The sequence below is a fragment of the Chlorocebus sabaeus genome, chromosome 14 (genome assembly GCF_047675955.1).
Source record: "Chlorocebus sabaeus isolate Y175 chromosome 14, mChlSab1.0.hap1, whole genome shotgun sequence".
Taxonomy (NCBI): domain Eukaryota; kingdom Metazoa; phylum Chordata; class Mammalia; order Primates; family Cercopithecidae; genus Chlorocebus; species Chlorocebus sabaeus.
The window spans coordinates 98625998-98653872 of record NC_132917.1 but is presented as its reverse complement, the minus strand read 5'-3'; the positions used below and the strand labels follow the sequence as shown (position 1 = coordinate 98653872).

The window sequence follows — 27875 nt, the reverse complement described above, 5'->3', positions numbered from 1 at the left end:
ATTTCAAAGAAAATTAGAGACACCCTTACACTTTACCTAGTACGCACCTTCAAAAAACTAGGACAGTTTTCTACATCTGCCAGTCTCCAGAACATTTACAAAATAATATATGTTACCAGGAAAAATAATACTGTTTTGTTCTCATTTTGATGTAGCAGATAACCTTTTGGGATAAGTTCACCGATGGTATTCCTTATAGTGTTGGCATTTTCTCATACATCAGTAAGAACTTCTTTTTCTTCATCACCTGAAATACAGCTGTTGCCTCCAACTTCCTACTTTTTCTTGTCTTCCTTATCTTTAAAACCTAAAGTAGAGCGAACTTCTTCCCATGACTTCCTTATGAGGCAGAGCGTTATCTGGCCTCTGCTTAGCCCTGCAGCCTCATTTTCTCCTCCTCTCCCAGCTCCAGCAGAGAGACCTGCCGTCTGTTTCTTGAGCATACCGACCTCCGCTCTCTATGAAGGCCTTCACATGTGCTGTTTTCTGTACCACCGCCCATCCAGCTGCCACACTGCTTTTTTAATCCTTCAGGTTTTTATGTGAATGTTCTCTCTTCAGACAGGCCTTCCCTCATGATGTGTTTAAGTATGGCAACTATGTATTCCTCTTCACAGCACCTTTTCAATATTTTGATAATCCTATTTCGGTATATAAATGTGTATTTTTTAATGACTCTGTCTCCCTCACACACACCACCCACTGTACCTGGAGTTCCGTGGCAGTGGGAATCGTTACCACCAGCACCTGGCACGCAGTTAGTGAGCAGGGAGCAGTCCGAGGCACCGCAGCCTCACAAAGTGATTATCACGGGGACTGTTTTCAGGATAAAATTTCATCGCATTCCTTTCTGTTACTTCATGTGTGTTTACAATTTGATCCAGTCATGGTATGTGATTTGGAGACCAGGTTTAACCTTAAAATTCAAGTGGGTATAAAATGAGTGTTGGAACTAAAAGAGAATATTTTGGATATTCCCTATGTCTGTAGTATAAAATTTGGCTTCAGTTTTTTAATCATTATGTTATTCCTTTTGCAGACCGAGACAACACTTGGACTCAGTTCATATCAGCAGAAAAGGTAAGTATATTTAGTAAGATCACTGACATACTTTCAGTTCCTTCTGGGGGATTCCTGTGGTTCTCCCCTCCACTTTCCCCTTGCTCTTCTTGGTGAAGAAGGAATAGCAAATTGTAAATCACATTATATGATTATTTCTAAGTATTTTAGTGTGTGGGAAACCAGGTTTAAGTTTGAATGTGCACTTCATGCAGTTGTGTGGTGTGCTTCCCCTGTCGTGTATGGAGGGCTGTTACTCAGAGCTGAAACTCCCCTTGCTTTGTGAGAGATTCAGCTGTGTAACTCCTTAGTGGCTTCTCTTGTGGCTATCCCTGCTTTTGGTGTACTGACCATTGCTGCCCTCAGTTACCAGGGGTCTGCCTGCAGGTCCCCGGAGGAGGATCTCAGACCTGCGTAAACCCAGTCTGGTGACTTGGAGAGACCACTTTTAAATACAGCTTCCCCATGATAACAGGGGGATGGTTTTACCTCAGGTGTTAAGGAAAATAGGTACATGCATGTGAATTTGGAGACACTTTTCCTGCCTCCCCATGCCCAAATTATTTGGTCTTTTGGTACCTTCTCACATCTGTAAAGAGACATACTGTGCTGATTCTCTTTCCATATCCGGTGAAAGTCTGTTCTGGTACCTAAAGGTGAGTGAGAACTTTCTTTGATTTGGATCAAACAGTCCCTCCAGCAGCTATTTTGTGTTCACTCCCAGCTCTTAACGATTGCTCCCCGGGGGACCATAGATGTAAAGGAAGTTATAGCGTTCAGGGTTCAGCGTGACGGTGTAGTTGCTCTTCCTGTTGGCCGGGAACATCTGGCCAGGACCAGTGCCTGTTCCAGTGAGCGCCCTTTAGTGACAACAGAAAATCTGGCCAGCCACCAGTACCTGTTCCAGTGAGCGCCCTTTAGTGACAACGGAAACATCTGGCCAGGACCAGTGCCTGTTCCAGTGAGCGCCCTTTAGTGACAACAGAACATCTGGCCAGCCACCAGTACCTGTTCCAGTGAGCACCCTTTAGTGACAATGGAAACATCTGGCCAGGACCAGTGCCTGTTCCAGTGAGCGCCCTTTAGTGACAACTGGAACATCTGGCCAGCCACCAGTACCTGTTCCAGTGAATGCCCTTTAGTGACAACTGGAACATCTGGCCAGCCACCAGTACCTGTTCCAGTGAGCGCCCTTTAGTGACAACGGAACATCTGGCCAGGAGCAGTGCCTGTTCCAGTGAGCGCCCTTTAGTGACAACTGGAACATCTGGCCAGCCACCAGTACCTGTTCCAGTGAGCGCCCTTTAGTGACAACGGAACATCTGGCCAGGAGCAGTGCCTGTTCCAGTGAGCGCCCTTTAGTGACAACTGGAACATCTGGCCAGCCACCAGTACCTGTTCCAGTGAGCACCCTTTAGTGACAATGGAAACATCTGGCCAGGACCAGTGCCTGTTCCAGTGAGCGCCCTTTAGTGACAACTGGAACATCTGGCCAACCACCAGTACCTGTTCCAGTGAACGCCCTTTAGTGACAACTGGAACATCTGGCCAGCCACCAGTACCTGTTCCAGTGAGCGCCCTTTAGTGACAACGGAACATATGGCCAGGAGCAGTGCCTGTTCCAGTGAGCGCCCTTTAGTGACAACTGGAACATCTGGCCAGCCACCAGTGCCTGTTCCAGTGAGCGCCCTTTAGTGACAATGGAACATCTGGCCAGGCACCAGTGCCTGTTCCAGTGAGCGCCCTTTAGTGACAACGGAAACATCTGGCCAGGCACCAGTGCCTGTTCCAGTGAGCGCCCTTTAGTGACAACGGAAACATCTGGCCAGGCACCAGTGCCTGTTCCAGTGAGCGCCCTTTAGTGACAACGGAAACATCTGGCCAGGCACCAGTGCCTGTTCCAGTGAGCGCCCTTTAGTGACAACGGAAACATCTGGCCAGGCACCAGTGCCTGTTCCAGTGAGCGCCCTTTAGTGACAACGGAAACATCTGGCCAGGACCAGTGCCTGTTCCAGTGAGCGCCCTTTAGTGACAACTGGAACATCTGGCCAGCCACCAGTACCTGTTCCAGTGAGCGCCCTTTAGTGACAACGGAACATCTGGCCAGGCACCAGTACCTGTTCCAGTGAGCGCCCTTTAGTGACAACTGGAACATCTGGCCAGCCACCAGTACCTGTTCCAGTGAGCGCCCTTTAGTGACAACTGGAACATCTGGCCAGGCACCAGTACCTGTTCCAGTGAGCGCCCTTTAGTGACAATGGAACATCTGGCCAGGCACCAGTGCCTGTTCCAGTGAGCGCCCTTTAGTGACAACTGGAACATCTGGCCAGCCACCAGTGCCTGTTCCAGTGAGCGCCCTTTAGTGACAACTGGAACATCTGGCCAGCCACCAGTGCCTGTTCCAGTGAGCGCCCTTTAGTGACAACTGGAACATCTGGCCAGGCACCAGTGCCTGTTCCAGTGAGCGCCCTTTAGTGACAACGGAACATCTGGCCAGCCACCAGTGCCTGTTCCAGTGAGCGCCCTTTAGTGACAACTGGAACATCTGGCCAGCCACCAGTACCTGTTCCAGTGAGCACCCTTTAGTGACAACTGGAACACCTGGCCAGCCACCAGTGCCTGTTCCAGTGAGCGCCCTTTAGTGACAACTGGAACATCTGGCCAGGCACCAGTGCCTGTTCCAGTGAGCGCCCTTTAGTGACAACGGAACATCTGGCCAGCCACCAGTGCCTGTTCCAGTGAGCGCCCTTTAGTGACAACTGGAACATCTGGCCAGCCACCAGTACCTGTTCCAGTGAGCGCCCTTTAGTGACAACTGGAACATCTGGCCAGGCACCAGTACCTGTTCCAGTGAGCGCCCTTTAGTGACAACGGAACATCTGGCCAGCCACCAGTGCCTGTTCCAGTGAGCGCCCTTTAGTGACAACGGAAAGGCTGGCAGTGGTGTCAACAGGGCTTTCAGGTAAGGAGCCCATGTCGTGGATTTAAGAACCCAGTTATTTTACAGTGTGTGTTTTTAGAAGTATGTTTTATTCTGTCCGTATATTTATTCCTTAAATGACAGCAAAGCAGGTTTATTTTTAAAAATTATTAATATCCACTGAAATCAGACACTTAGTCACCGAAGTGGCTGTGGCAACAGAAGACGCCCCGCTCTTGCTGTCATCACTGCGGTTTCCATTCTGAGGTGGCAGGACAGGGAAGCATTTGTTCCTCCCAGGCCTTCGTGTTAAAGCACATCTGTGAATGTCTCCAGACTAGCAAAATGCAGACTGCATCAAGAATTTTGTTTTGAGAGAGAAATATAAACTATTCAGACTATTAGTAGGACGGTTGAAACTTCTTACCTCATAAATAATGAAAATTCTTCAGTATTCACTACTTTTTCTCTTTTCACTCTTTCATCTCTGCAGTAACATGGCCCTTCTTCCCCATTGTTCTGTCGTTCTCCCTAATGTTATATGTCCTATGGGGACCTGCCCTATCTGTGATTCCTGCCCAAATATTTAACACTGGCCTGGGTTGTGTCCAAACCACTGCGTGTCTAGTCTGATTCCTCCTTGGCTGGACCATCTAAGAACCCTAGAACTGTCCAACCACATCTAGAGCCAAAAGAATGGTCAGAAAACCATATATGTTATCTTGTGCCTCTTCCTGCTTTCTTCCAGCAATTAGGAAATTAGCTGTGGAATTAGACTGTGCTACATTTATGAAGATGAGGATGTTCATTCGTGATTGAAATCTGGGCTTTAAGTATTTTCCTAGTATAGTGAAGAATTGACATCAGTACATAATTATATTCTCATCTCGTTCTACTTATCTACTCTGTCTAAAACTTAGTGGCATAAAATAACCATTTTATGATGCTCTCAAACTGTCAGAAATTCAGGCAGGGGACAGCAAAGACAGCTTGTCTCTTCTGCATGATCTGGGGCCTGGGCTGGGGAGATTTCAGAGCTGGGAATGACCTGATGGCTGAGAGCTGGAGGCATGTTCATTACATGTTGATGCTAGTTTGCTAGCTGGGACCTCAGCTGAGCCCTCACCTAGAATGCCTGTATCTCGGCCTCTTTGTGTGGCCTTCACGTGGGCTAGTTTGGGCTTCCTCCCAGTGTGATGGCTGGACTCCCAGAGTGAATGTCCCAGAGGGAGCTAGTGAAAGGTGGATCACCTTAATCTGCCCTTGGAAGCCACAATATCACTTCCGCTGCTGTATGGTATTCGTCAGCAAGTCACTTAGGTTGTCCTAGATTCAAGATAAGAGAGGGGAGAAAGAGCTCCCCACCTACTGATGGCAGTAATATTAGATTTGTAGACACAATTTACAACTTTCACATTTTACATTTTGTGTGTGTGTGACCAGGATCATGAATTGGGTAAACATTTAATTCAAATTAGTATGCAGATTGGGTATGGGATTGGGTTAAGCACTAAAACATATGTCTTAGTGAGCCCGGGATTGAATAACAAAATACCATAGACTGAGTGACTTAAACAACAGACGTTTATTTCTCATGGTTCTAGAGGCTCAGAAGTCTAGAATCAAGGTCTTGCAGACTTGGGCCTGGCAAACCGTTTTGATGATAATGAAAAACTGATAACCATATGGACCACTAACATATACCTTAAGTGTCTTAATACCCCTACAACTAAACCCCGAGAGGCTTACAGCATCTGTTTATAAGACCCTCTTCAAAAGCACTGTTTTCTTTGAGATTGCATTTTGTCATTTCATCAACACATATGCTTTATAACCTCATCAGAAGTGGTGTCTCCGATATCCTCCAGAGCTGTTTGGATGTGTTCAACATCCAGAGGACATTGGCAGATCTCATTTTCTACAGGCTTTGTGCTACAGAGGCTTATCTTGAGGAGGGCCGGTGGCAGCCAGGCGATGCCTGTTCCCCTACAGAGAATTTAATACATCAATTTTATGTGTTCAGCGATTTAAAGGAAGATATGAACATAATGAGGGAAAATGGACAATATAAAAAAGAAAAAAAATGAAGCCTCTAGAGTTGAAAAATACTGTTTCTAAAATGAGTATTTTACTGGATAGGATTGAGAACAACCTAGACATTGCAAAAGAAAAGCTTAGTGAATTTGAAGACAGTGACAGCAGTAATTTAAACTGAAGCACAGGGAGAAAAATAACTAAAAAACAAATAAATCCTTGGTGACCTCTGATACAGTAGTAGCAAGCAGTCTAACACGTGTAAGTGAGTTCCCAGGAATTGGGAGAGGGAGTAGCTGTCAAAGAACTTTAATAAACCTGAAGCAAGAGTAATACAAAGTCACACCAAGCCAGATAATATTCAAGTTGTTGAAAATCAGTCACAAATAGAGAAACAGCCAGGGAAGAAAACTAAATATAGTAGTTCAAAAGATAAGAATGACTGCTGGTTGTTCATCAAGGACAAATGCAACCCCCAAACCAAGGAAATAACATTTTTAAAGTACCAAAAGGAAAAATTGCTAATCGAAAACAACTACATCCAGTAGGAATATCCTTCAAAAAAATGAAGACATTTTGAGATAAAACTGAGAAAATTTACAGTAGACTGGTACTTTTGAGAAATGTTAAAGGCTAAAGATAGTTAACCATTTCAGGTGAAAACACAGATCCTATGAAGAACAAAGACCATCAATAAAGGCAGAAATATGTGGAAAAATATAAAAAATGTTTTCTGGTTAAGAAAATGTTAATTTCTAACATTTTAAAAACAATGATTTAAAAACAAAAATAATTGTTTATAGCATGTATACATTACGTGTGTGATAATAGCACAAAGAACAGAAGGGTTGCACGAAAGAATTGAGTTATAAGGTTCTTACATGATATGTAAAGTAGTATAATATTATTTGAAGTAAAACTGTGATGATATGAAATAAGCTCCACAGGAAACATTAAAATCATTAAAAAAAAAGTAACAAGAGCTATAGCCAATAAACTAGTCATGAAGATGAAATACTAAATGAATACTCAGTTGATCTAAAAGAAGGCATAAACAGAACAAGATAAAAAGCAGATGGGAAAAATAGAAAAAATGGCAATATGGTAGACTTTAAACCCAAACATATGAGAAACTATAGTAAATGAATAATTTCAACACCAATTGTCAGATTATATTTAAAAGGCAAGACCCAAGCATATTTTGTCTACAGTAACTTTATTTTAACTTTGTATTTAATACTTTACCTTTTGTTTTGAAATAACATAAAACATATTTGTTTTATCATTCCTAATCTCGCTTTTTTAACTCTCTCCTTTTCCTTCCCTCCCCGTAGCTACCTTTTTATACATACGTGTGCACATATTTGTAATTTTTCTGAAACATTTGAAAATCCTTTGTAGACATGATGCTATTTTACCCCTAAATATTTCAGTGTGTATTTCTTGTGAACATTGTTTTAGAGATCATCATACACTCATGAAATTCAAGAAATTAAGACTGTCTCATACTGCTGTTTTATCTAGAGTCCTCATTGGGATTTTGTAAATTGTCCTATTAACATCTTTTATTTTTAAAAAATTTTGGGTCCAGGGTTCAGAACCTCATATTTAATTTTCACTTCTCTTTAGTCTCTAATGTAGAACAATTGATTTGTCTTTCTTACTGTCTTAGAACTTTGACATTTTTGAAGAGTAGATGCCATTTATTTTATAGAATAGCCCAGATGGACCTGGGCACGGTGGCTCATGGCCTGTAATCCTAGCACTTTGGGAAGCTGAGGCGGTGGATTGCCTGAGTTCAGGAGTTCGAGACCAGCCTGGGCAATACAGTGAAACCCCATCTCTACTAAAATACAAAACATTAGCAGGGCGTGGCGGCGTGCGTCTGTAATCCCAGCTACTCAGGAGGCTGTGACAGGAGAATTGCTTGAACCCGGGAGACGGAGGTTGCAGTGAGCCGAGATTGCGCCATTGCACTCCGGCCTGGGCAAGACAGAGCAAGACTCGTGTATCTAAATACATAAATAAATAAATAAATAAAATAAGACAGAGCAAGACTCGTGTCTCTAAATAAATAAATAAATAAATAAATAAATAAATAAATAAAATAAACCCAGCTAGAGTTTTCTGATATTTATTCATTATTTGATTCAGAATTTGCATTTTTGGCGGAATATTACTGAAGTTTGTGTCTCTCCCAGTGCATCCTATCAGGAAGCGCTTGATGTCTCGTTCCATTTTTTCTCTTATAATTCGTAAATGTCTTGCAGAGTACTTTGAGACTATGCAAATGTGTTTTACATGAAATATGTTTTACATGAAATTCTGAATAGTTTTAGAATCTATTGATGATTCTTGCCTGGAGCAGTTATTGCGCTGGCTGGGTTTTTTTAAAATTCCATCACACTTTCTGTGTTTCTTAGTTGACATTCTGACTGAAATTAAGATTGAGGTCATGGTTCATTTTTATCCAGGTATTTCACCATCGTTTGCACTGTCGTAAAAAAAAAAAAATCACATGTGCGTAGTTAGGTCTATTCTGTGTCATTTTCATGTCCCCAACAATCATTGAGCACTTCCTACTTTCTGGTACGTTAGGAGGTTCCAGGCTTGTTTTGTAATTTTCCTGCCATAGCCCTGGAACAACCTATTTCTCAAAAGACCCCTGCTTCATTTTAGTGGAAGATAATATTGAAAAATTAATCTTTATGTGCCATGCGTACTCATTGCTACTGTGATGTATTAGGATTCTCTTAGAGGGACAGAACTATTTGGATAAATATATAAAGGGGAGTTTATTAAGTGTTAATTTACACGATCACAAGGTCCCACAGTAGACTGTCTGCAAGCTGAGGAGCAAGAAGAACCAGTCTGAGTCCCAAAACTGAAGAACTTGGAGTCCAGCGTTCGAGGGCGAGAACCATCCAGCGCAGGAGAACTCAGATGCAGGCTTGGAAGCTAGGCCCGTCTCTCTTTTCATGTTTTCCTGCCTGCTTTATATTTGCTGGAAGCCGATTAGATTGTGCCCACCAGATTAAGGGTGGGATCTGCCTTCCCCAGCCCACTGACTCATATGTTAATCTCTTTTTGGCAACACCCACACAAACACACCCAGGATTAATACTTTGTATCGTATCCTTCAATCTAATGAAGTTGACACTCAGTATTAACCCTCACAAGTGGTGTCATTACTAGTGAGGTGTCATTGTCTCTAGACTCTCTTAGTAAAAGGAAGAAAATGTTTGTGTATAAATATGTACAGTTTACACAAACATACTCCCGTTCTTGTATCTGTGTATATTAAAAAGCAGGAGTTACTGATGCCTCCAGTTTTGATACAAAACCAGTGTTCTGTCTATTCTATTTCTGTCCATTCTCCAACAATTAGAAATCTGGCTCTAGTTATCTATCTACAGTAAGTGTATTGATTTGTTCAATCCTAGAATACAGATAAATTAGCTTCAAAATTGTTAACTGATACGGCCATAAAAAAAATGAGTACGGTGTCTGTTTAGAGTTCTTGTTTTTTCTTTAGTCCGAGTGTATATTGTCAAAATACTATATTCTAAATTTACATGGGTTATAGTGTTCTTCATCTTTCTCTTCATCCTTCTCCCACCCCCACACCCATCTGCATTGTATGTTTGAAATGAAGTTTGGTTGATTTGTTTCTATCTGTATTCCATGTAGGATTTTTACTCTACTTTTTGAATTTTTTAATTGCATAATTGTACATGTTGATGGGGTACGTGTGATAGTTTGATACATGCATAGACTGTGTAATGATCAAATCAGGGTGTTTATCCATCACCTCGAACATTTATCATTTCTTTGCATTAGGAACATTTCTAGTCTTCTCTTCTAGTGACTTTGAAATATACAATATATGGTTGCTATAATCAGTAACTATAGTCAGTCTGCCCTGCTGTTAAAAACTAGGGCTTATTCCTTCTGTCTGTCAATAACTGTGCTGGAGCCCATTAGCCTACCTCTCTTCATCCTCCCTCTCACACCAAAAAACAAATGCTTCCCAGCCTCTGGTGACTGTCATTCTACTCTTTACCTTCACAAGATAAACTTTTTTAGCTGCCTTCTGTAAGTGAGAACAGGCAATATTTGCTTTTCAGTGCCTTGCTTATTTCACTTAACCTCCAGTTCCATCTATGTTGCTGAAAATTACAGGATTTTATTCTTTTTTATGGCTGAGTAATATTCCATTGTGTTTAATATGTACCAGTTTTCTTTGTTCTTCCATCGATGGACACTTCACGTTGATTTCATATCTGTGCTATTGTGAGTAGTGCTACCGTAAACATGGGGGTGCAGGTGTATCTTTGAAATACTGATTTCTTTTCCTTTGGATAAACAGCCAGTCGTGGAATTGCTGGGTCGACTCCTCTCTCTCACCATATACAAAAATCAACTCAAAATGGATTAAAGACTTGTATCTAAGACCCGAAACTATAAAACTACTTGAAGAAAACATAGAGGAAATGTTCCAAGACATTGATGTAAGCTAAGATTTTATAGCTAAGATCTCAAAAGCATAAGCAACAAAAATAAAATATCCCCATTTAAAAAATTTACTTTTGTGCCATTATTTTTTTACCCACTGTCCTATATATGAACATTTCATTTGTTTCCTGTATTTTGCAATTGCAGACAGTGCTTCAAAGAATAATCTCTTGCATATGTATTTTTGTATTTTTGAAGGTTACACTCAGGGTAAATTCCTACAACTTGAATTGCTCAATCAAAAGATAAGTGTAGGTGTAATTTGTATTGTTGAAAGTATATGTTTAGACATGACTAACGGTTATATGAAAAAATGCTCAGCATCGCCAGTCATCGGGAATGCAGATCAAGACAAAGATGCGTTATCATCTCACACCTGTTAGAAAGGCTGTCATCAAAAAGACAAAAGACAACAAATATTGACCAAGAATGTGTAGAAAAGGGAACCCTGGTTCACTGTTGGTTTGAATGTCAATTAGTGTAGTTATTATGGAAAACAGTGTGGCAGTTGCTAAAAAAAAAAATTAAAAATAGAACAGCCATGTCATCCAACAAATTCATAACTAGGTATATATACAAGAGAAATGAAATAATTACGTCAAAGAGACATCTGCATTCTCATGTTCATTGAAGCATTATTCACAATAGCCAAGACAGGGAGGAATCAACCTAAGGGTTCATCAGTGGACACATGGATAATGAAAATGTGGGGATGTATGTGTGTGTGTCTATGTGGATTCTTAATGGTATTCCACACATATTTAGTGGAATACCATTAAGCCTTAAACATAAGGAAATCCTGTCATTTATGACAACATGGATGGACTTGGGGGACATTATGTTAAATGTGATAAGCCAAGTACAGAAAGATGAATAATGCATGATCTCACTTAAATGGAGAATATAGAAGCAGAGAGTAGAATGGTGGTTACCAGAGCTTGAGGGTGGGGACCAGGGAGATTTGAGAGATGTTAGTCAAAAGACACAAAATTTCAGTTAGAAGGTGTAAGTTCAGCTTAGCAGTTTTTCGACTTTATGGTGGTGCCAAAGCACAATATATGTTCAGTAGAAACAGTATTTCAGATTTTGAATTTTGATCTTTCCTGGGCTAGCTGTGCAATATTCTCTTGCAGCTTTCAGTCAGCCACACAATCCAGAGAGTAAACGACTGATACTCTACCCTGTACCATGTTACCAGATGACTTTGCCCAACTGTAGGCTAATGTAAGTGTTCTGAGCATGTTTAAGGGGAGACTAGGCTACCTGAACAGTAAGTTGGTATATTAAATACATTTTTGACTTATGATTATTTTCAACTTATGATGGATTTATCGGGACGTCACCTCTCATAAGTCAAGAAGCATCTGTATTGTATACTTGAAAATTGCTGAGAGAGTAGATTTTGTGTTCTTACCATAAAAAGTGCTAACTGTGTGAGGTGATGCATGTATTAGCTCTATGTAGCCATTATACAATGTATACATATTTTAAAATATGTTGTACATCATCAATATATACAGTTTTCACTTGTCAAGTAAGGAAAGGGATAAAAAGTTTATGTTTAGGATAAATTCCTGGAAGTGGGGTTGGTGAGTCAAAAGTAAATGCTGACATCGTTTCATTAAGTATTGTCAGATTCTCCTTCAAGGTCTGTACCACCTTGCATTCCCTCATCGGTGGAAAAGAGTACCTGTTTCCCACATCCTCTCCAACAGAAAGTGTTATATTTTTAATTGTTGCTGATCTGATGAGTCAGAAATTTTATCACAGTGTAGTTTTAGCTTGTCTTTAATTATGAGTAACGTTAACCATCTCCTAGTATTTAAGAGCCATGCTTATATTTGTCTTTTGATGTCTGTTCATGTCTGTTCTACCCATTTTTCTATAGTGCTCTTAATTTTTTCTGATTGTTTTTAAGAGTTCTTTATATATTGGAGATATTAGTCTTATTTGCAAGTATCTTCTCCCTGTTCATCAGTAGTCTTGATTTTGAAGAAATGCACTTCTTCATAAGTACACAGTTAGGTTAAATGTAAAAAGACGTAGGAAAACAAGCAAACATTAATCTTTAAAATACTAGAGTGGTTATGTTACTTTCAGACAAAGTAGACTTTAGGACAGGGAATATTATCAGAGATAAAGAAGGACATTTTACAGTTATGAAAGAGGCAGTCCCCCAGGTAGATACAACAATTCCAAATTCTAATATTGGAGCTTTAAAGTACATGAAGAAAAAAAATGAGTAAAACTAAGGGAACAAACCCACAGTGATTACTGAAGATTTCAACATTCATTGGTTCATAACTGATAAAATAGATGGAAAATCAGTAAGGGTGTAGATTTGAAGAATACCAGTAAGTAACTTGACCTAATAGGTATTTATTAAATACTACATCCACAAAGATCAGATTATATAGATTATACTGTCTGATTATAGCAAAATTAAATTAGAAATCGGTAACAATGAAAATCCAGATATTTTATAATTGGGAATTAAACCAGAAGCTTTTCAGTACTCATGGGTTAAGAAAGAAATCATAAGGGGTATTAGAAAATGCTTTGAAAACAAAAATATAACGCATCGTAGTCTGCTTGTGCTAGACTGCTATAACAAAATACCATAAACTGGGTGGCTTAAACAATAGACATTTATTTTCTCACAGTCTGGAATCTGGACGTCTGAAATCAGGGTGCCAGCGTCGTCAGTTTATACTGAGATCTGTTTTCCTAGCTTGTAGGTGGCAGCCATTCCCCTGTGTAACTCACATGCCCTCTTGGTGCGCATGTGTGCATGGGGGCTTTCTGGTGTCCTTTTTCGTGAGGATACTAATCCCATTATATTAGGCCCCCCCTTATAATCTCATTTAACCTTAATTGCCTGCTTATAGACCCTGTCTCCACATAATAGTCATAGTGGGGATTAGGGCTTCAATAGATGAATTTGGGAAGTGGGGGTGGTTGGGGGGAATTCAGTTCATAGAACAACATACCAAGTTTTCTGGAATTTAGCCAAAGCAGTATTTAAATAGACATTTATAGCTTTAAAAGTTTATATCAGATAGAAGAAAAATTTTTAAATGAACAATTTACATTTCCAGTTTAAGACACAGAGCATCAACTTCAAGTAGAAGAAAAGAAAGGATATACTGGAAATCAATGAAATAGAAAGTGGAAAAAAACCTCAATGTAAACAAAAACTGATTCTTTGAATCTAGCTAGATTTGTTCAGAAAATAAGGCAGACCAAAAAAATCAGTAATGAAATAGGGGATGTCACTATAGATCTTATAAATATTCAAAGAATGAGAGAAATTATGAATCCCTTCATTCGCAAAAATTCAACAGTTTAGATGCAGTGGTCAAATACTTGAAAGATACAAATTATTAAAACTCACCAAGAGAGAATAAGAAAGTGAATTTTTAAATATCTGTTAAAGACATAGAACTTACAATTTTAAACCTTTCCACAAAGAAAACTGCAGGCTCATATGACTAAACTGGTAAATTCTATCAGACAACTAGTGAAAAAATACTAGTCTAAACTGGTAAATTCTATCAGACAACTAGTGAAAAAATACTAGTCTTACATAAACCCTTTTAGAAAAGAGAGGAATAGAATGTCCTTCCTTACACGTTTTGAGGCGATTATTGCAGGCATTACAAGAAAGCTGGAAGCTACATCTCTTCAAACATATATTCAGAAATCTCTAACAGAATGTTAGCAAATCAAATCCAGAAATGTATAACAAAGTAATGCATCATGACCAAAAGGGGTTTATCTTAGGAATGCAAGACTAATATTTGAAAACAATATAATTTTTCTTGTTAACAAAATTTCAAAAACTTTTGTAATTATTTGACTAGATGTGGAAAAAGCCTGTGACAACATTCAGCATCTATTCAGCACACGAAGAATAGAAAAGAATGTCTTTAACCTGATAAGGAGTATCTATGGAAAAGTAACAGTTAACATGATATTAATGGTAAAAGATTGAATGCTTTCTTTCTAAGATTGGGAAAGTGGCAAGGATGCCCACTTTCATCACTTATATTAAATATTGTACTGGATGTAGTAGTCATTACATTAAGACAAGAAGCAGAGATAAGAGCCATCAGATTGGAAAGGAAGAACAAAAAGGATTTTGTCTACAAACCATGTGATTGTATGGATAGAAAGTCCTAAGGAATATACCAAAAAGTAATACAGTCAATAATCAGAAGTAACTGATTTCTTCATAACAAGTACAAAGGTAAAATGTCGTAGAAAAATGTCATTTACAATATCATAAATCATTGCATACCTTGAGATAAATTTAACAAAACAATGTTGAGACCTGTACACTGAAAACTGTAATATAATAGAGTAATTAAAGAACTCCTAGATATATTGAGAAAGATCCTGCATTCATGGATTGGAAGATTGTGAAGATAATTCTCCCCAGATCGGTTTTAGATTAAGCAATTCCAATAGAAATTTCAACACACAGTTTTTTGTTTTGTTTTTTTTTTTTTTTTTTTTACAAATTGATAAGCTGCTTTTCAAGATTAGATGGAAAATGTTAAGCATCTAGAATAGACCAAACAAGTTTTAAAAAGAATAAACAAATTAGAAGATTTAAATTACATGTTTTAAAGATCCAGTTTAAAACTTCTTGTCCATATGTGCCAAAGTAATTCAGTGACACAAGAATACTCGTTTTCAGTGGGGGTTACAATCCTAGTCTCTGATGACATAGACTTGAAACCAACAAAAATCAAAAGAGACAAAGAAGGGCCATTACATAATGGTAAAGGGATCAATGCAACAAGAAGAGCTAACTGTCCTAAATATATATGCACCCAATACAGGAGCATCCAAATTCATAAAGCAAGTTCTTAGAGACCTACAAAGAGACTTTGACTCCCACACAATAACAGTGGGAGACTTTTGACACCCACTGCTAATATTAGATCAACGAGACAGAAAATTAACAAGGATATTCAGGACTTGAACTCAGCTCTGGACCAAGCGAACCTAATAGACATCTGCAGAAATCTCCACCCCAATCAACAGAATATACATTCTTCTCAGCACCACATCACACTTATTCTAAAATTGACCATGTAATTAGAAGTAAAACACTCCTCAGCAATTGCAAAAGAACAGAAATTGTAACAAACAGTTTCTCAGACCACAGTGCAATCAAATTAGAACTCGGGATTAAGAAACTCACTCAAAACCGTACAACTACGTGGAAACTGAACAACCAGCTCCTGAAGGACTACTGGGTGGATAACGAAATGAAGGCAGAAGTAAAGATGTTCATTGAAACCAATGAGAACAAAGACACAAAGTACCAGAATCTCCGGGACACATTTAAAGCAGTGTGCAGAGGGAAATTTATAGCACTGAATGCTCACAAGAGAAGGTAGGAAAGATCTAAAATCGACACCATAACATCAAAATTAAAAGAAGCAGAGAAGCAAAAGCAAACAAATTCAAAATCTAGCAGAATTCAAGAAATAACCAAGATCAGAGCAGAACTGAAGAAGATAGAGACACAAAAAAATCCTTCAAAAAATAAATGAATCCAGGAGCTGGGTTTTTGAAAAGATCAACAAAATAGATCACTAGCCAGACTAATAAAGAAGAGAGAAGAATCAAATCGATGCAATAAAAAATGTTATGGGGATATCACCACTTATCCCACAGAAATACAAACTACCATCAGAGAATACTATAAACACCTCTATGCAAATAAACTAGAAAATCTAGAAGAAATTGATAAATTCCTGGACACATACACCCTCCCAAGTCTAAATCAGGAAGGAATCGAATCCCTGAATAGACCAATAACAAGTTCTGAAATTGAGGCAGTAATTAATAGCCTACCAACCAAAAAAAGTTCAGGACCAGACAGATTCACAGCCAAATTCTACCAGAGATACAAAGAGGAGCTGGTACCATTCCTTCTGAAACTATTCCAAATAATAGAAAAAGAGGGAATCCTCCCTAACTCATTTTATGAGGCCAGCATCATCCTGATCCAAAACCTGCAGGCACACAACAAAAAAAGAAAATTTCAGGCCAATATCCCTGATGAACATCGATGCGAAAATTCTCAATAAAATACTGGCAGACCAAATCCACCACCACAACAAAAGGCTTATACACCACGATCAAGTTGGCTTAATCCCTGGGGTGCAAGACTGGTTCAACATATGCAAATCAATAAACGAATCCATCACATAAACAGAACTAATGACAAAAACCACATGACTATCTCAATAGATGCAGAAAAGGCCTTCGACAAAATTCAACACCCCTTCATGCTAAAAACTGTCAATAAACTAGGTACTGATGGAACGTATCTTAAACTAATAAGAGCTATTTATGACAGACCCACAGCCAGTATCATACTGAATGGGCAAAAACTGGAAGCATTCTCTTTGAAAACTGGCACAAGACAAGGATGCCTTGTCTCACCACCCCTATTCAACATAGTATTGGAAGTTCTGGCCAGGGAAATCAGGCAAGAGAAAGAAAGAAAAGGTATTCAGATAGGAAAGGAGGAAGTCAAATTGTCTCTGTTTGCAGATGACATGATAGTATATTTAGAAAACCCCACCATCTCAGCCCAAAATCTCCTTAAGCTGATAAGCAACTTCAGCAAAGTCTCAGGATACAAAATCAGTGTGCAGAAATCACAAGCGTTCCTATACACCAATAACAGAGAGCCAAATCATGAGTAACTCTCATTCATAATTGCTACAAAGAGAACAAAATACCTAGGAATCCAACTTACAAGGGATGTGAAGGACCTCTTCAAGGAGAACTACAAACCACTGCTCAGTGAAATAGAAGAGGACACAAACAAATGGAAGAACTTTCCATTTTCATGGATAGGAAGAATCAATATCATGAAAATGGCCGTACTGCCCAAAGTAATCTGTAGATTCAGTGCTGTCCCCATCAAGCTACTGTTGACTTTCCTCACACAATTGGAAAAAGCTACTTTAAACTTCATATAGAACCACAAAAGAGCCCATGTAGCCAAGACAGCTCTAAGCAAAAAGAACAAGGCTGGAGGCATCACACTACCTGAACCTGACTTCAAACTATACTACGAGGCTGCAGTAACCAAAACAGCATGGTACTGGTACCAAAACAGATACATAAACCAGTGGAACAGAAGAGAGACCTCAGAAATAACACCACACATCTACAACCATCTGATCTTTGACAAACCTGACAAAAACAAGCAATGGAGAAAGAATTCCCTATTTCATAAATGGTGTTGGGAAAACTGGCCCCCTTCCTTATACCTTATACAAAAATTAACTCAAGATGGATTAAAGACTTAAAAGTAAGACCTAAAACCATAAAAATCCTAGAAGAAAACCTAGGCATTACCATTCAGGACATAGGCGTGGGCGAAGACTTCATGTCTAAAACACCAAAAGCAATGGCAACAAAAGCCAAAATTGACACATGGGATCTAATTAAACTAAAGCGTTTCTGCACAGCAAAAGAAACTATCATCAGAGTGAACAGGCAACATACAGAATGGGAGAAAAGTTTTGCAATCCATCTGACAAAGGGCTAATATCCAGAATCTACAACGAATTTAAATTTACAAGAAAAAACCAACCCCATCAAAAAGTGGGCGAAGAATATAAACAGACACTTCTTAAAAGAAGACATTTATGCAGCCAACAAACATGAAAAAAAGCTCATCACTGGTCATTAGAGAAATGCAAATCAAAACCACAATGAGATACCATCTCATTCCAGTTAGAATGTTGATCATTAAAAAGTCAGGAAACAACAGATGCTGGAGAGGATGTGTAGAAATAGGAACGCTTTTACACTTGGGGAATGTAAATTAGTTAAACCATTGTGGAAGACAGTGTGGTGATTCTCCAGGGACCTAGAACTAGAAATACCATTTGACCCAGCAATCCCATTATTGGGTATAGACCCAAAGGGCTATAAATCATTCTATAAAGACACATACACACATGTGTTTATTACAGCACTATTCGCAATAGCAAAGACTTGGAGCCAACCCAAATGTCCATCAATGATAGACTGGATAAAGAAAATGTGGCACATATACAACATGGAATACTGTGCAGCCATGAAAAAGGATGAGTTCATGTCCTTTGCAGGGACATGGATGAAGCTGGAAACCATCATTCTTAGCAAACTAACACAAGAACAGAAAACCAAACACCTCATGTTCTCACTCACAAGTGGGAGTTGAACAATGAGAACACATGGACATACAGAGGGGAACATCACACGCTGGGGTCTGTCAGGGGTTGGGCGGCTAGGGTAGGGATAGCATTAGGAGAAATACCTAATATAGGTGATAGGTTGATGGGTGCAGCAAACCACCATGGCACGTGTATACCTACGTAACAAACCTGCACGTTCTGCACATGTACCCCAGAACTTAAAGGCTAAAAAAAAAAAAAAGTCTTTTTCAACAAAGGATACTAGGCCTACTGGATATTTACAGTGAAAGAAAAAGTGAACTTTAATCTTTTAACTCACACCATCGCCATAATTAACTTAAAATGGACAATAATAAATAGGCTCATATCTAAAAGTTAAAGGTGTAAGACTTTTAGAATAAAACCAATCTTTTCATAGAAATATTTGCAAACTGGACAAAGTTTTAAAATACTAGAAACACATGCCATGAAAGAAAAAATGAGGCTGGGCGCAGTGGCTCACACCTATAATTCTAACACTTCAGGAGGCTGCCATGGGAGGATCACTTGAGACTAGGAGTTTGAAACTAGCCTGGGGAACATAGTGAGATCCTGTATCTACAAAATAATAAATTAGCTAGTTGTGGTGGTGCCTATAGTCCCGGCTACTTGGGAGGATGAGGCCAGAGGGTGGCTTGAGCCCAGGAGGTCAAGACTACAGTGACCCATGACTGGACCACTAACTGCACTCCAGCATGGGCGACAGAGTAGACCCTATCTCAAAAAAGAAAACATCATCATTTCGACCTCATCAGAATTAAAAACTTAGGCTTTTCAAAGGAAACCATTAATAAAAGGAAAAGGTAAACCAGGACCAGAGTAAAAATATTTGCAGCACGTAACAGAGAACTCTTACAACTGAATAATGAGACAGACATCCCAGTTAAAAAAACTTTCCACAGACATTTACAAAAGAAGGTACCTAATTGTACACCAAGGAAGTGGAAAGATGGTCAACATTATTCATCATTAGGGAAATGCAAATTAAAACTAAAAATGCGTTTATGGGAGAATATGTATCATATAGGAGAAGTCCTATTCATTTCTTTTAAGTCACTGTTTATTTAGCTGGCACTTTAATAAAAATCATATTTGAAATCAATTTAAACTGCTGGTGACTTTGATAGTTTTACTAGTAAAGGCACTTCCTTCCCCACCTCTTATTTGTGACCGTAATGTTTGTGGATCAAGATGCAAAATAGTGGCTCCTAAATGTGAGGATGCTTAAAAATGCAGGTTTCTTGTCCATTCTGCTTACAAGGAACTAGATTCTGAAGGTGGGGCCCTAGAATCTGCATTTCCACAAGCATTGTAGGTCTTTATGATGCAGGTACATCACAAACAATTGTTTTAAAAATGCTAGGCCAAAGAGTATCTGTTGTTTAGGTAGTAGTTGATCCTAGGAAAACATTTGAAACTCCCAGAGACCCAAGAAGCCCATATGTCTGATTTGGGAGTTTCCTGCTCAACTTTGACCTGACAGTTCAACAAGCAGTACGACCATTTCCCACAAGATTTCTTGTCTCTTCAGCTGTTTCCTAGCTTGAAATCAGAAAATAGTCTTCATCTCCATATAAATAAGATTTTAGTGAAAATTTATTAAACCAATTGTATTGAGACTTCAGAACATATATAATCATTGCAGAAAGCATAAAATAATGCAATATACTATCATAATGTCTCAGATTTTGTTGCTTTGAAATTGTCAAAGGGTGAGCCCAGCACACTGGCATGCTGCACCTGTAGTCCCAGCTACTCAGGAGACCAGCTTGGGCAACACAATGAGACCCCTGTGTCTCAAAAATAGTAATAATAATAATTTTAAAAATCAGGAAAAAAACTACAATGACATTAGCAAAGGCTACCATTTTTTATATTGCAACTTCCCCCGTTTGTCAATATTACGTATTTGCAGACATTTGCTTTCTGTTAATAAAGCACTAAACAGTGCCATGCCCTTTCTAAATAAACATGGGTAGCAACCATTTGAATCAGCTGTGGAGACATGACAGCTGTGTTACTGCATTTTTGGTTTGGTTAACATAGGATTGTACCTGTGTCAGCTTGTATTGTACTCACTCGGGTATTAAACTGTTCCTTAGACGTAGATCTGCTATTGTTTTGAAAATATACTTTTATTTATGAGGGAATCATATTTGATGTACTGTTTCCTCTGTCTCATTCTGTGAGCACTTTGTAAATATCACAGTACAGTTGCTGGACGTCACATCTTTGAAGCGTTTTACAGGAGATCTTGGCACAAGACATAAAAAATAAAACCTAAGAATTTGAAAGGGGGAATCAAGTTGTTACTTGCAGATGATTTGTCTGCAGTGATCATCCGAGATAGTGCTCATTTTGGCAGCACATGTAGCAACAGCGGAAAATCAGGGGAGAATCTAAACAATTAGAATTAAACTCACCAAGTTGACTAAGATCAGTGTGTGAAAATCAGTAACTTTTTAATATAAACAATATCCATGACATCTCCGTCTGGATAAGACACCTGAATTTAAATGTCTAAAACAATACCCTTGAAAATCTACCTCTTCCCACTTCCAACCCATTCCTCCCACGTCATGACTGTGTATCCAGTGAAAATCTTAGAATGAGTTACCCTTGATCCCTCAAAATCAGTCTATCAGCACAACCAGTTTTCTCAAGCTTCCAAATATATTCAGAATCAGCCACTGCTCGCTACTCTCCCTTGCAGCCACCCTGGATTGTAGCCGCCATCACCAGTTGCCTGGAGCACTCCAGGACTTTCCTGCTTCCCACTGTTGGGCTCCTACAGAAACTTCCTTGGTTCTTCACAAAATAGCCAGAATTAACCGTTTAATATGTGTCAGATCATGCTACTCCTTGCTCAAAAACACTGTAGTTTGTTACACTTAGAATAATCCATGCTCCTACAAGGAGACCTGGCTCTTATACCTCTGAGCTCAGCTCCTACCTCCTACTCCTCCCTCACTGTACAATAGTCACTTAAGCCTCCTTGTTCAACTCACCAAATACATTCCTAACTTTCTTTCCCTCGATCTCTGCCGTTCAGGTCTTGGCACTAGTGTTCCTCCTCAGAGAGGCATTTTCGGTTCCAGCCCCAGCCCCAGTGTGTTTGATTTTTCTTTATACACACATCTTCACCTAATATATTCAACTTCTGATCCCCCGGCTAGGATGTTACTGCCATGACAGCAGCCGCTTTTCTTTATTCCCCGCTGTAGCCCCAGCCAATAGACAGTACCTGGCACATAGTACACATTCATACGTTTGTATTCAGTGGATGGGGTATATACTGTTTTACCCCTCCTGGCCACTTTAGACATTCCTGTTTGTAATTTGCAGAACAGCCTCTTGGCTCTGTGCGAGAAAAACACTGTCTTAATCTCCTTTTTCTCCAACATCTAAACAGTCTGTGGAATTAATGTATAGGAATTATATATTATATGTAGGAATATATATTACATTATAGAAATATGTATTATATAGGAATATAATATATAAGAATTAATGACATACGGTTATGCCTTATGCTTTATTTTTACTTTATTAAGATTTATGTAAATTTGAGTTTCATACTAATAAAGCTGATGAGCTGAGGAGCATCTCTTGTTTTAAAGGAGCCAAAGAGTAGTGCTGTTATATCACGTCTAAGAAGGGGAGAAAGCAAGAAGGAATAGATGCCGACACTGTGTTGCAAGGAATTGTGCCTTTGTTTCCCGGTGTCTTTAGTTTCATTCTTTAGTAAAATGTGATCTTACATTTGGTGCGTGCTTGCTTTTTTTTTTTTTTTTTTTTTTGGTCATCTTTTCTGTTCAACATATGCAGAGGGGTTCTCAAGCTACACAAAAGAATGTTCTAAATTGGTAAGGCTAAAAACATGTTTGGATTTTATTACCTTCAGCTAAATTATTCCACTACTCAGATTATTTAATCTTTGTAGAATTGAATTAAAGCCAAATTTCCTCCATATTATGAATGTCCTTGTCTATTTCTAATTATTTCCTATATCTCCTAAATCCTAGATATTTCCTCTAATTCCTGAATCCTGAATGAAATTACTATATCATTTCAAAGCTTATGTTGCTATGAATATCAGTGATGATGGAAATAAAGTAGCCTCACAAAATGGGTTTTGCTCTGACATCATTTCCTAGAACAAAAACATCAAAATCTACTATTCTGAAACTTAGTGGCTGACTGAATTTCTGACTTTCTCAGTATATAAACACTTTAGGCATGTGAACCACCTCCCCCCTCACCAAAAGTCATTTATGTTTTATATCAGTGTTAGCCCCTGATGATATCTGAGGTTTGCTATTCAGAAATCTGTCTTATTGAGAAGTTCTGGTATCAGGTGGGTTAGTTAGAAGAGGCTACTGAAATATTGAGGGCAGGACATCAGAGATCAGTTCTAGTGTATTCCAAACTTTCAGATGAAATAGATATTTCAGTTCTTGGAAATTTCTATCTCAAATTCACTTTTGTTTAGTCCTTTGACACTCTAGTTACAATATGATCGTAATTTTTGCCTTCATATATTGTCTGCTAAATGTATGTTGTTGTATTAACTCTTTATTCATCATACATGTATCAAAAAATCCAAGTGACCTATTAAAGTATATCGTTACCAATTATAACAACCAAATAAATTTCAACATTCAGTCTGCCTGAGCATTTTCTATTTTCATATCCTTTGAAGAAAAATACTCCTACTTTTTCATTTTCTAAAATGCAATCTTTATTGGTTTCCACTAATTTAAAAAGTAACATATTTCTGATAGATTGTTAGACCCAATTTTTCTTAAAAAATGCATTGTTATGACCAAAGTCAACTGTCTGAATAGAGTTTGGGGAAACATATATTTTGAAAAATTGCTTCTTATCTTGTTTTCTTTTTATTTACAGTATATCTCTCTACCGGGGGAATTGCAGGCCCATACGATTTGAGCCACCAATGCTGGATTTCCATGAACAGTAAGTTTAAAATTTTTGGATTTCCCATTAAACTATTATATGTATTTCGCATGCATTTGTCTTGTCTTTTGCCTGTGTTATATCTATATGGGAAAGTTATATGTTCTAGTCATCAGGAAAACAAATGATACCGAATGCAGTTTGAAAATGGGAAGCATTTATCTATTAGGAAGCAAGTATCTATTAGGAGTCTAACATACACTATTTTGGGAGTCTAACATACAGTATTTTTAAAGCTTGAAAAATACTCTCATGTTGTAGTCTCTGGTTCAGAGAATCTTTGGAAATGGCAAAGAACTTACCGTTAGCTGTTTTGATTAGCACTTCATTTTTATTTTTACTATTTAAAAATCTTCTTGTGAATAAAATATATTCTGTTTGTTTAATATATGTGCTTTTAATATACAGGCTCTTATACATCACCAAATAGTATTATCAGCAACCCAAAATGGCAAGTAAAAGCAAATGCACAGACAGACATGGTTCAGTCACAGAACTGCCTTGATGAGCTAAGCAAACCACTGCACACCCTCCCCCAAGCAGGAGAGACCCCCTAGCCTCTAAGCACCTAATACAGCCAAGGGCCAGCAAAGCAGCTACTTACCTGCACTCAGCACCTAAGAAAGAGCCCCACAATGTTCCCCCAAGATATTTCCTTGGCCTGCCCAATGGCCCTGCACCTGAAATCAGGGCCTGAAAAACAGCCCTGTGGGCAGCCACCAGCAGACACACCTCCATACCAGCTGAGCAGCTCTGTGCCTGTGTCTCAGGCCTAAGAAATAGCCCTCTGGGTCGTCCCTAGCAAACATGTCCCCACGCCAGCCAGGCAGCCTTGTGCTCACATCCTGGACCTGAGAAGCAGCTGCATAGGCTGCCCCTGGCAGACACATCCTCAGGCCAGCTGAGCAGACTTGCACCTGTGTCCTGGACCTGAGAAACAGCCCCATAGGCTGCCCGTGGCAGACACGCTTCACAGCCATCTAAACACCCATGTGTCTGCTCCCCCATCCTGAGAAACAGCCCCATGGGCCACCCCAAGCCAACAGACACCCAAGCCATCTGAGAAGCCGTGAGACTGCATCCTAAGCCTGGAAAACAGCCCTGCGGGCCATCCCTGGCAGACACACTCCCAGTTCAGCTGAGCAGCCTCAGTGGGCTCCCAAATGTCCCTTCACAGATTCTCCAAAAAGAGTGTTTTCATCCTGCTGAGTCAAAAGAAAATTTTGACTCTGTGACATAAATCCACACATCACAAAGCAGTTTCACAGATAGCTAGGCCTGAGAAACAGCCCTTTGGGCTACTCGTGGCAGGCATACCCCCACGTCATCAAACTAAACATGTGCTTGTGCTCCTGCCCAGAGTAACAGCCCTGTGGTGTAGAGCCAGACCCTAGTTGGCTAGATTCCAAGCTGCCTAACCCACTGTATGGATGCAGACTTCCCTGACCTGAGAAATAGCCTGTGAGCCCACCCTCAACAAAGCTGCACCACTGCCCCCACAGACTCTCTCAGCCTAGGCTGCTGAGATACTTACAGACGTCAGGTGTGACTCACAACTGAGGAAAGTACACAGAGACTACACTACAGTGCCCACCTACACACAGATGCACCAAAGCCAGTGCACCCCACTAGTCTGACACTCCAAGATCCATTTATACAAATAAGTCTTTCCCTATGAAATGTACTCCATAACATTGGAAGAAATGACTTTTCTACCAGATGTATAGAAATCAACATGGGGACACATCAAATATAGAAAAGGAAATATGATATCTCCAAAGGAAAACAATTCTCAGTAACAGACCCCAGTCATAAGAAAATACGCTAAATGCCAGAGAAATAACTCAAAATAATCTTAAAGAATCTCAGTGAGATACAAAACACACAGTTCAGCAAAATCAAGAAAACAATTTATGATTTGAATAAGAAATTCAACAGAGATAGGTAACATAAAAAAGAACCAAACAGAAATCCCAGAGCTGAGGAATTCAATGAGTGCAATCAAGAGCTTCAACAACAGACTAAACCAAGCAGAAGAAAGAATTTCTGAACTTGAAGACAGATCTTTTGAAATAACACAGGCAGACAAAAAAAGAAAAAACGATGAAGAAAGCCTACAGGACGTGTTGTATACCATGAAGTGAGCAATGTGGTCATTCCAGAAGGAGAAGAGAAAGGAGAAAGGTGTAGAAAATACACTTAATGAAATAGTAGCTGAAGACTTCCCAAGTCTTGAAATTTGAGATGGACATCCAGGTCCAATAAACTCGAAGAATTCCCATTAGAGTCAACCCAAACAGGTTATCTCTGAGGCACGTTATAGTCAAATTACCAGATGTTAAAGGCGAAGAATTCTAAAAGCAGCAAGAGAAAAGTGTCAAGTCACATATAAGGGAATTCCCATTAAACTAACAGCAGGTTTCTCAGCAGAAAACTTACAGGCCGGGAAAGAATGGAATGATATATTTAAAATACTTCAAGTGGGGGTGGGGGACCTGTGAGCCAAGAACACTATACCCTGCAGAGCAACATTTCAGAAATGAAAAAGGAGTAAAATCTTTCACAAACAAGCAGAAATGAAGGAAATTCGTCACTGCTAGACTGGCCTTACAAGAAATTCTCAAGGGAGTCTCATATCTGGAAATGAAAAAATAACCACCATTATGAAAACATGTGAAGCTATAAAATTCACTAGTAGCGTCCAAACACAAAGAAAGGAAAGAGTCAAACTGTATCAATGTGGAAAACACCCAAGCACAGAAAAACCATAAGAAAGGAAGTACAGAACAAAAGATAAAACATCCAGAGAACAATATGACAAGAACAGGTCTTCACCTATCAATAACCTTGAATGTAAATGGGTTCAGTTGCCCCATTTAAAAGATATGGACTGGCTGAATGGATAATACACCCAACTATATACTGCCTGTAAGAAACTCACCTCACCTGTAAAGTCATACAGACTGATAGTGAAGGGATAGAAAAAGATAATCCATCCAAATGGAAACCAAAAGCCAGCAGGAGTGGCATTAGTTATATCAGGCCAAACAGGCATCAGGTGACAAGCTGTAAAAAGCAACAAAGAAAGACATTATGAGATAAAGGGATCATTTAAGCAAGAGAATATAACAGTTGGAAATATATATGCACCCAACACTAGAGCACCCAGAAATAAAAAGCAACTATTAGATCTAAAGGGAGAGATAGACCCCAGTACAGTAATAGAATTGGGGATTTCAACAGCCCACTCTCAGCATTGGACAGGTCATCTAGACAGAAAATCAACAAAGCAGCACTGGATTTAAACTACACCATCAACCAAATGGACCTAACAGACACTTACAGAACATTTCACCAAACAGCTGCAGGATACCATTTCTATCATCAACACATGAAGCATTCTTCAGGATTGATCGTATGTTAGGACACGAAACAATCTCAAAAAAATTTTTTTAATTAATTTTATCCACTATCTTATCTGACCACAGTGGAATTTAAAACTAGAAATCAGTAACAAGAGGAACATTCAAAACTACAAATACATGAAAATCAAACAACATGTTCCTGAATGTGACCAATGGGTGAAGGAAGAAATTAAATGGTAAACTAAAATATTTCTTGAGACAAATGAAAATAGAAATACAATATACCAAAACCTATGGGGCATAGCAAAAGCAATATTAAGGGGCAAATTTATATAACAATAAATCCTACATCAGAAAACTAGAAAGGTTTCAAATAAACAACCTAATGATGCATCTTAAAGAACTAGAAAAGAACAAAGCCTCAAAATTAGTGGAAGGAAATAAGTAAGATCAAAGTAAATGAAATTGAGACTAAAAATACCTACAAAAAGTGGGGAACATCTGTATTTATTTGTTGAGTTATAAAAATCTATATTATCTCAACATACCATTTTTATAACCTGCTTTTTAAACTTAATGTATTGTGCATACTTTAAAAAATTCCATTGAATTTTCTCTTATTTTATAGTATCAAAAACATCAAAATGTATGGGTATATTTGTTAAATTCACTTATTTTTAATTGTTTTAAACTTTTTATTTTGTGATCGGTGCTGAAACTGATGATTTAAACACAACCATGACTATT

At 38.9% G+C, this 27875-nt stretch overlaps 1 protein-coding gene across 2 annotated transcripts in view; it reads left to right on the top strand.

The window, feature by feature from the left end:
- TMEM131 (transmembrane protein 131) overlaps positions 1-27875 on the top strand; it is a 247746-nt gene that overhangs the window by 88237 nt on the left and 131634 nt on the right. For both annotated transcript variants that reach the window (XM_008008079.3, XM_008008080.3), the window contains exons 3-4: positions 1040-1080; positions 23695-23763. In XM_008008079.3, the coding sequence (XP_008006270.1) occupies positions 1040-1080; positions 23695-23763 (110 nt within the window). The remainder of the gene's footprint in view (positions 1-1039; positions 1081-23694; positions 23764-27875) is intronic.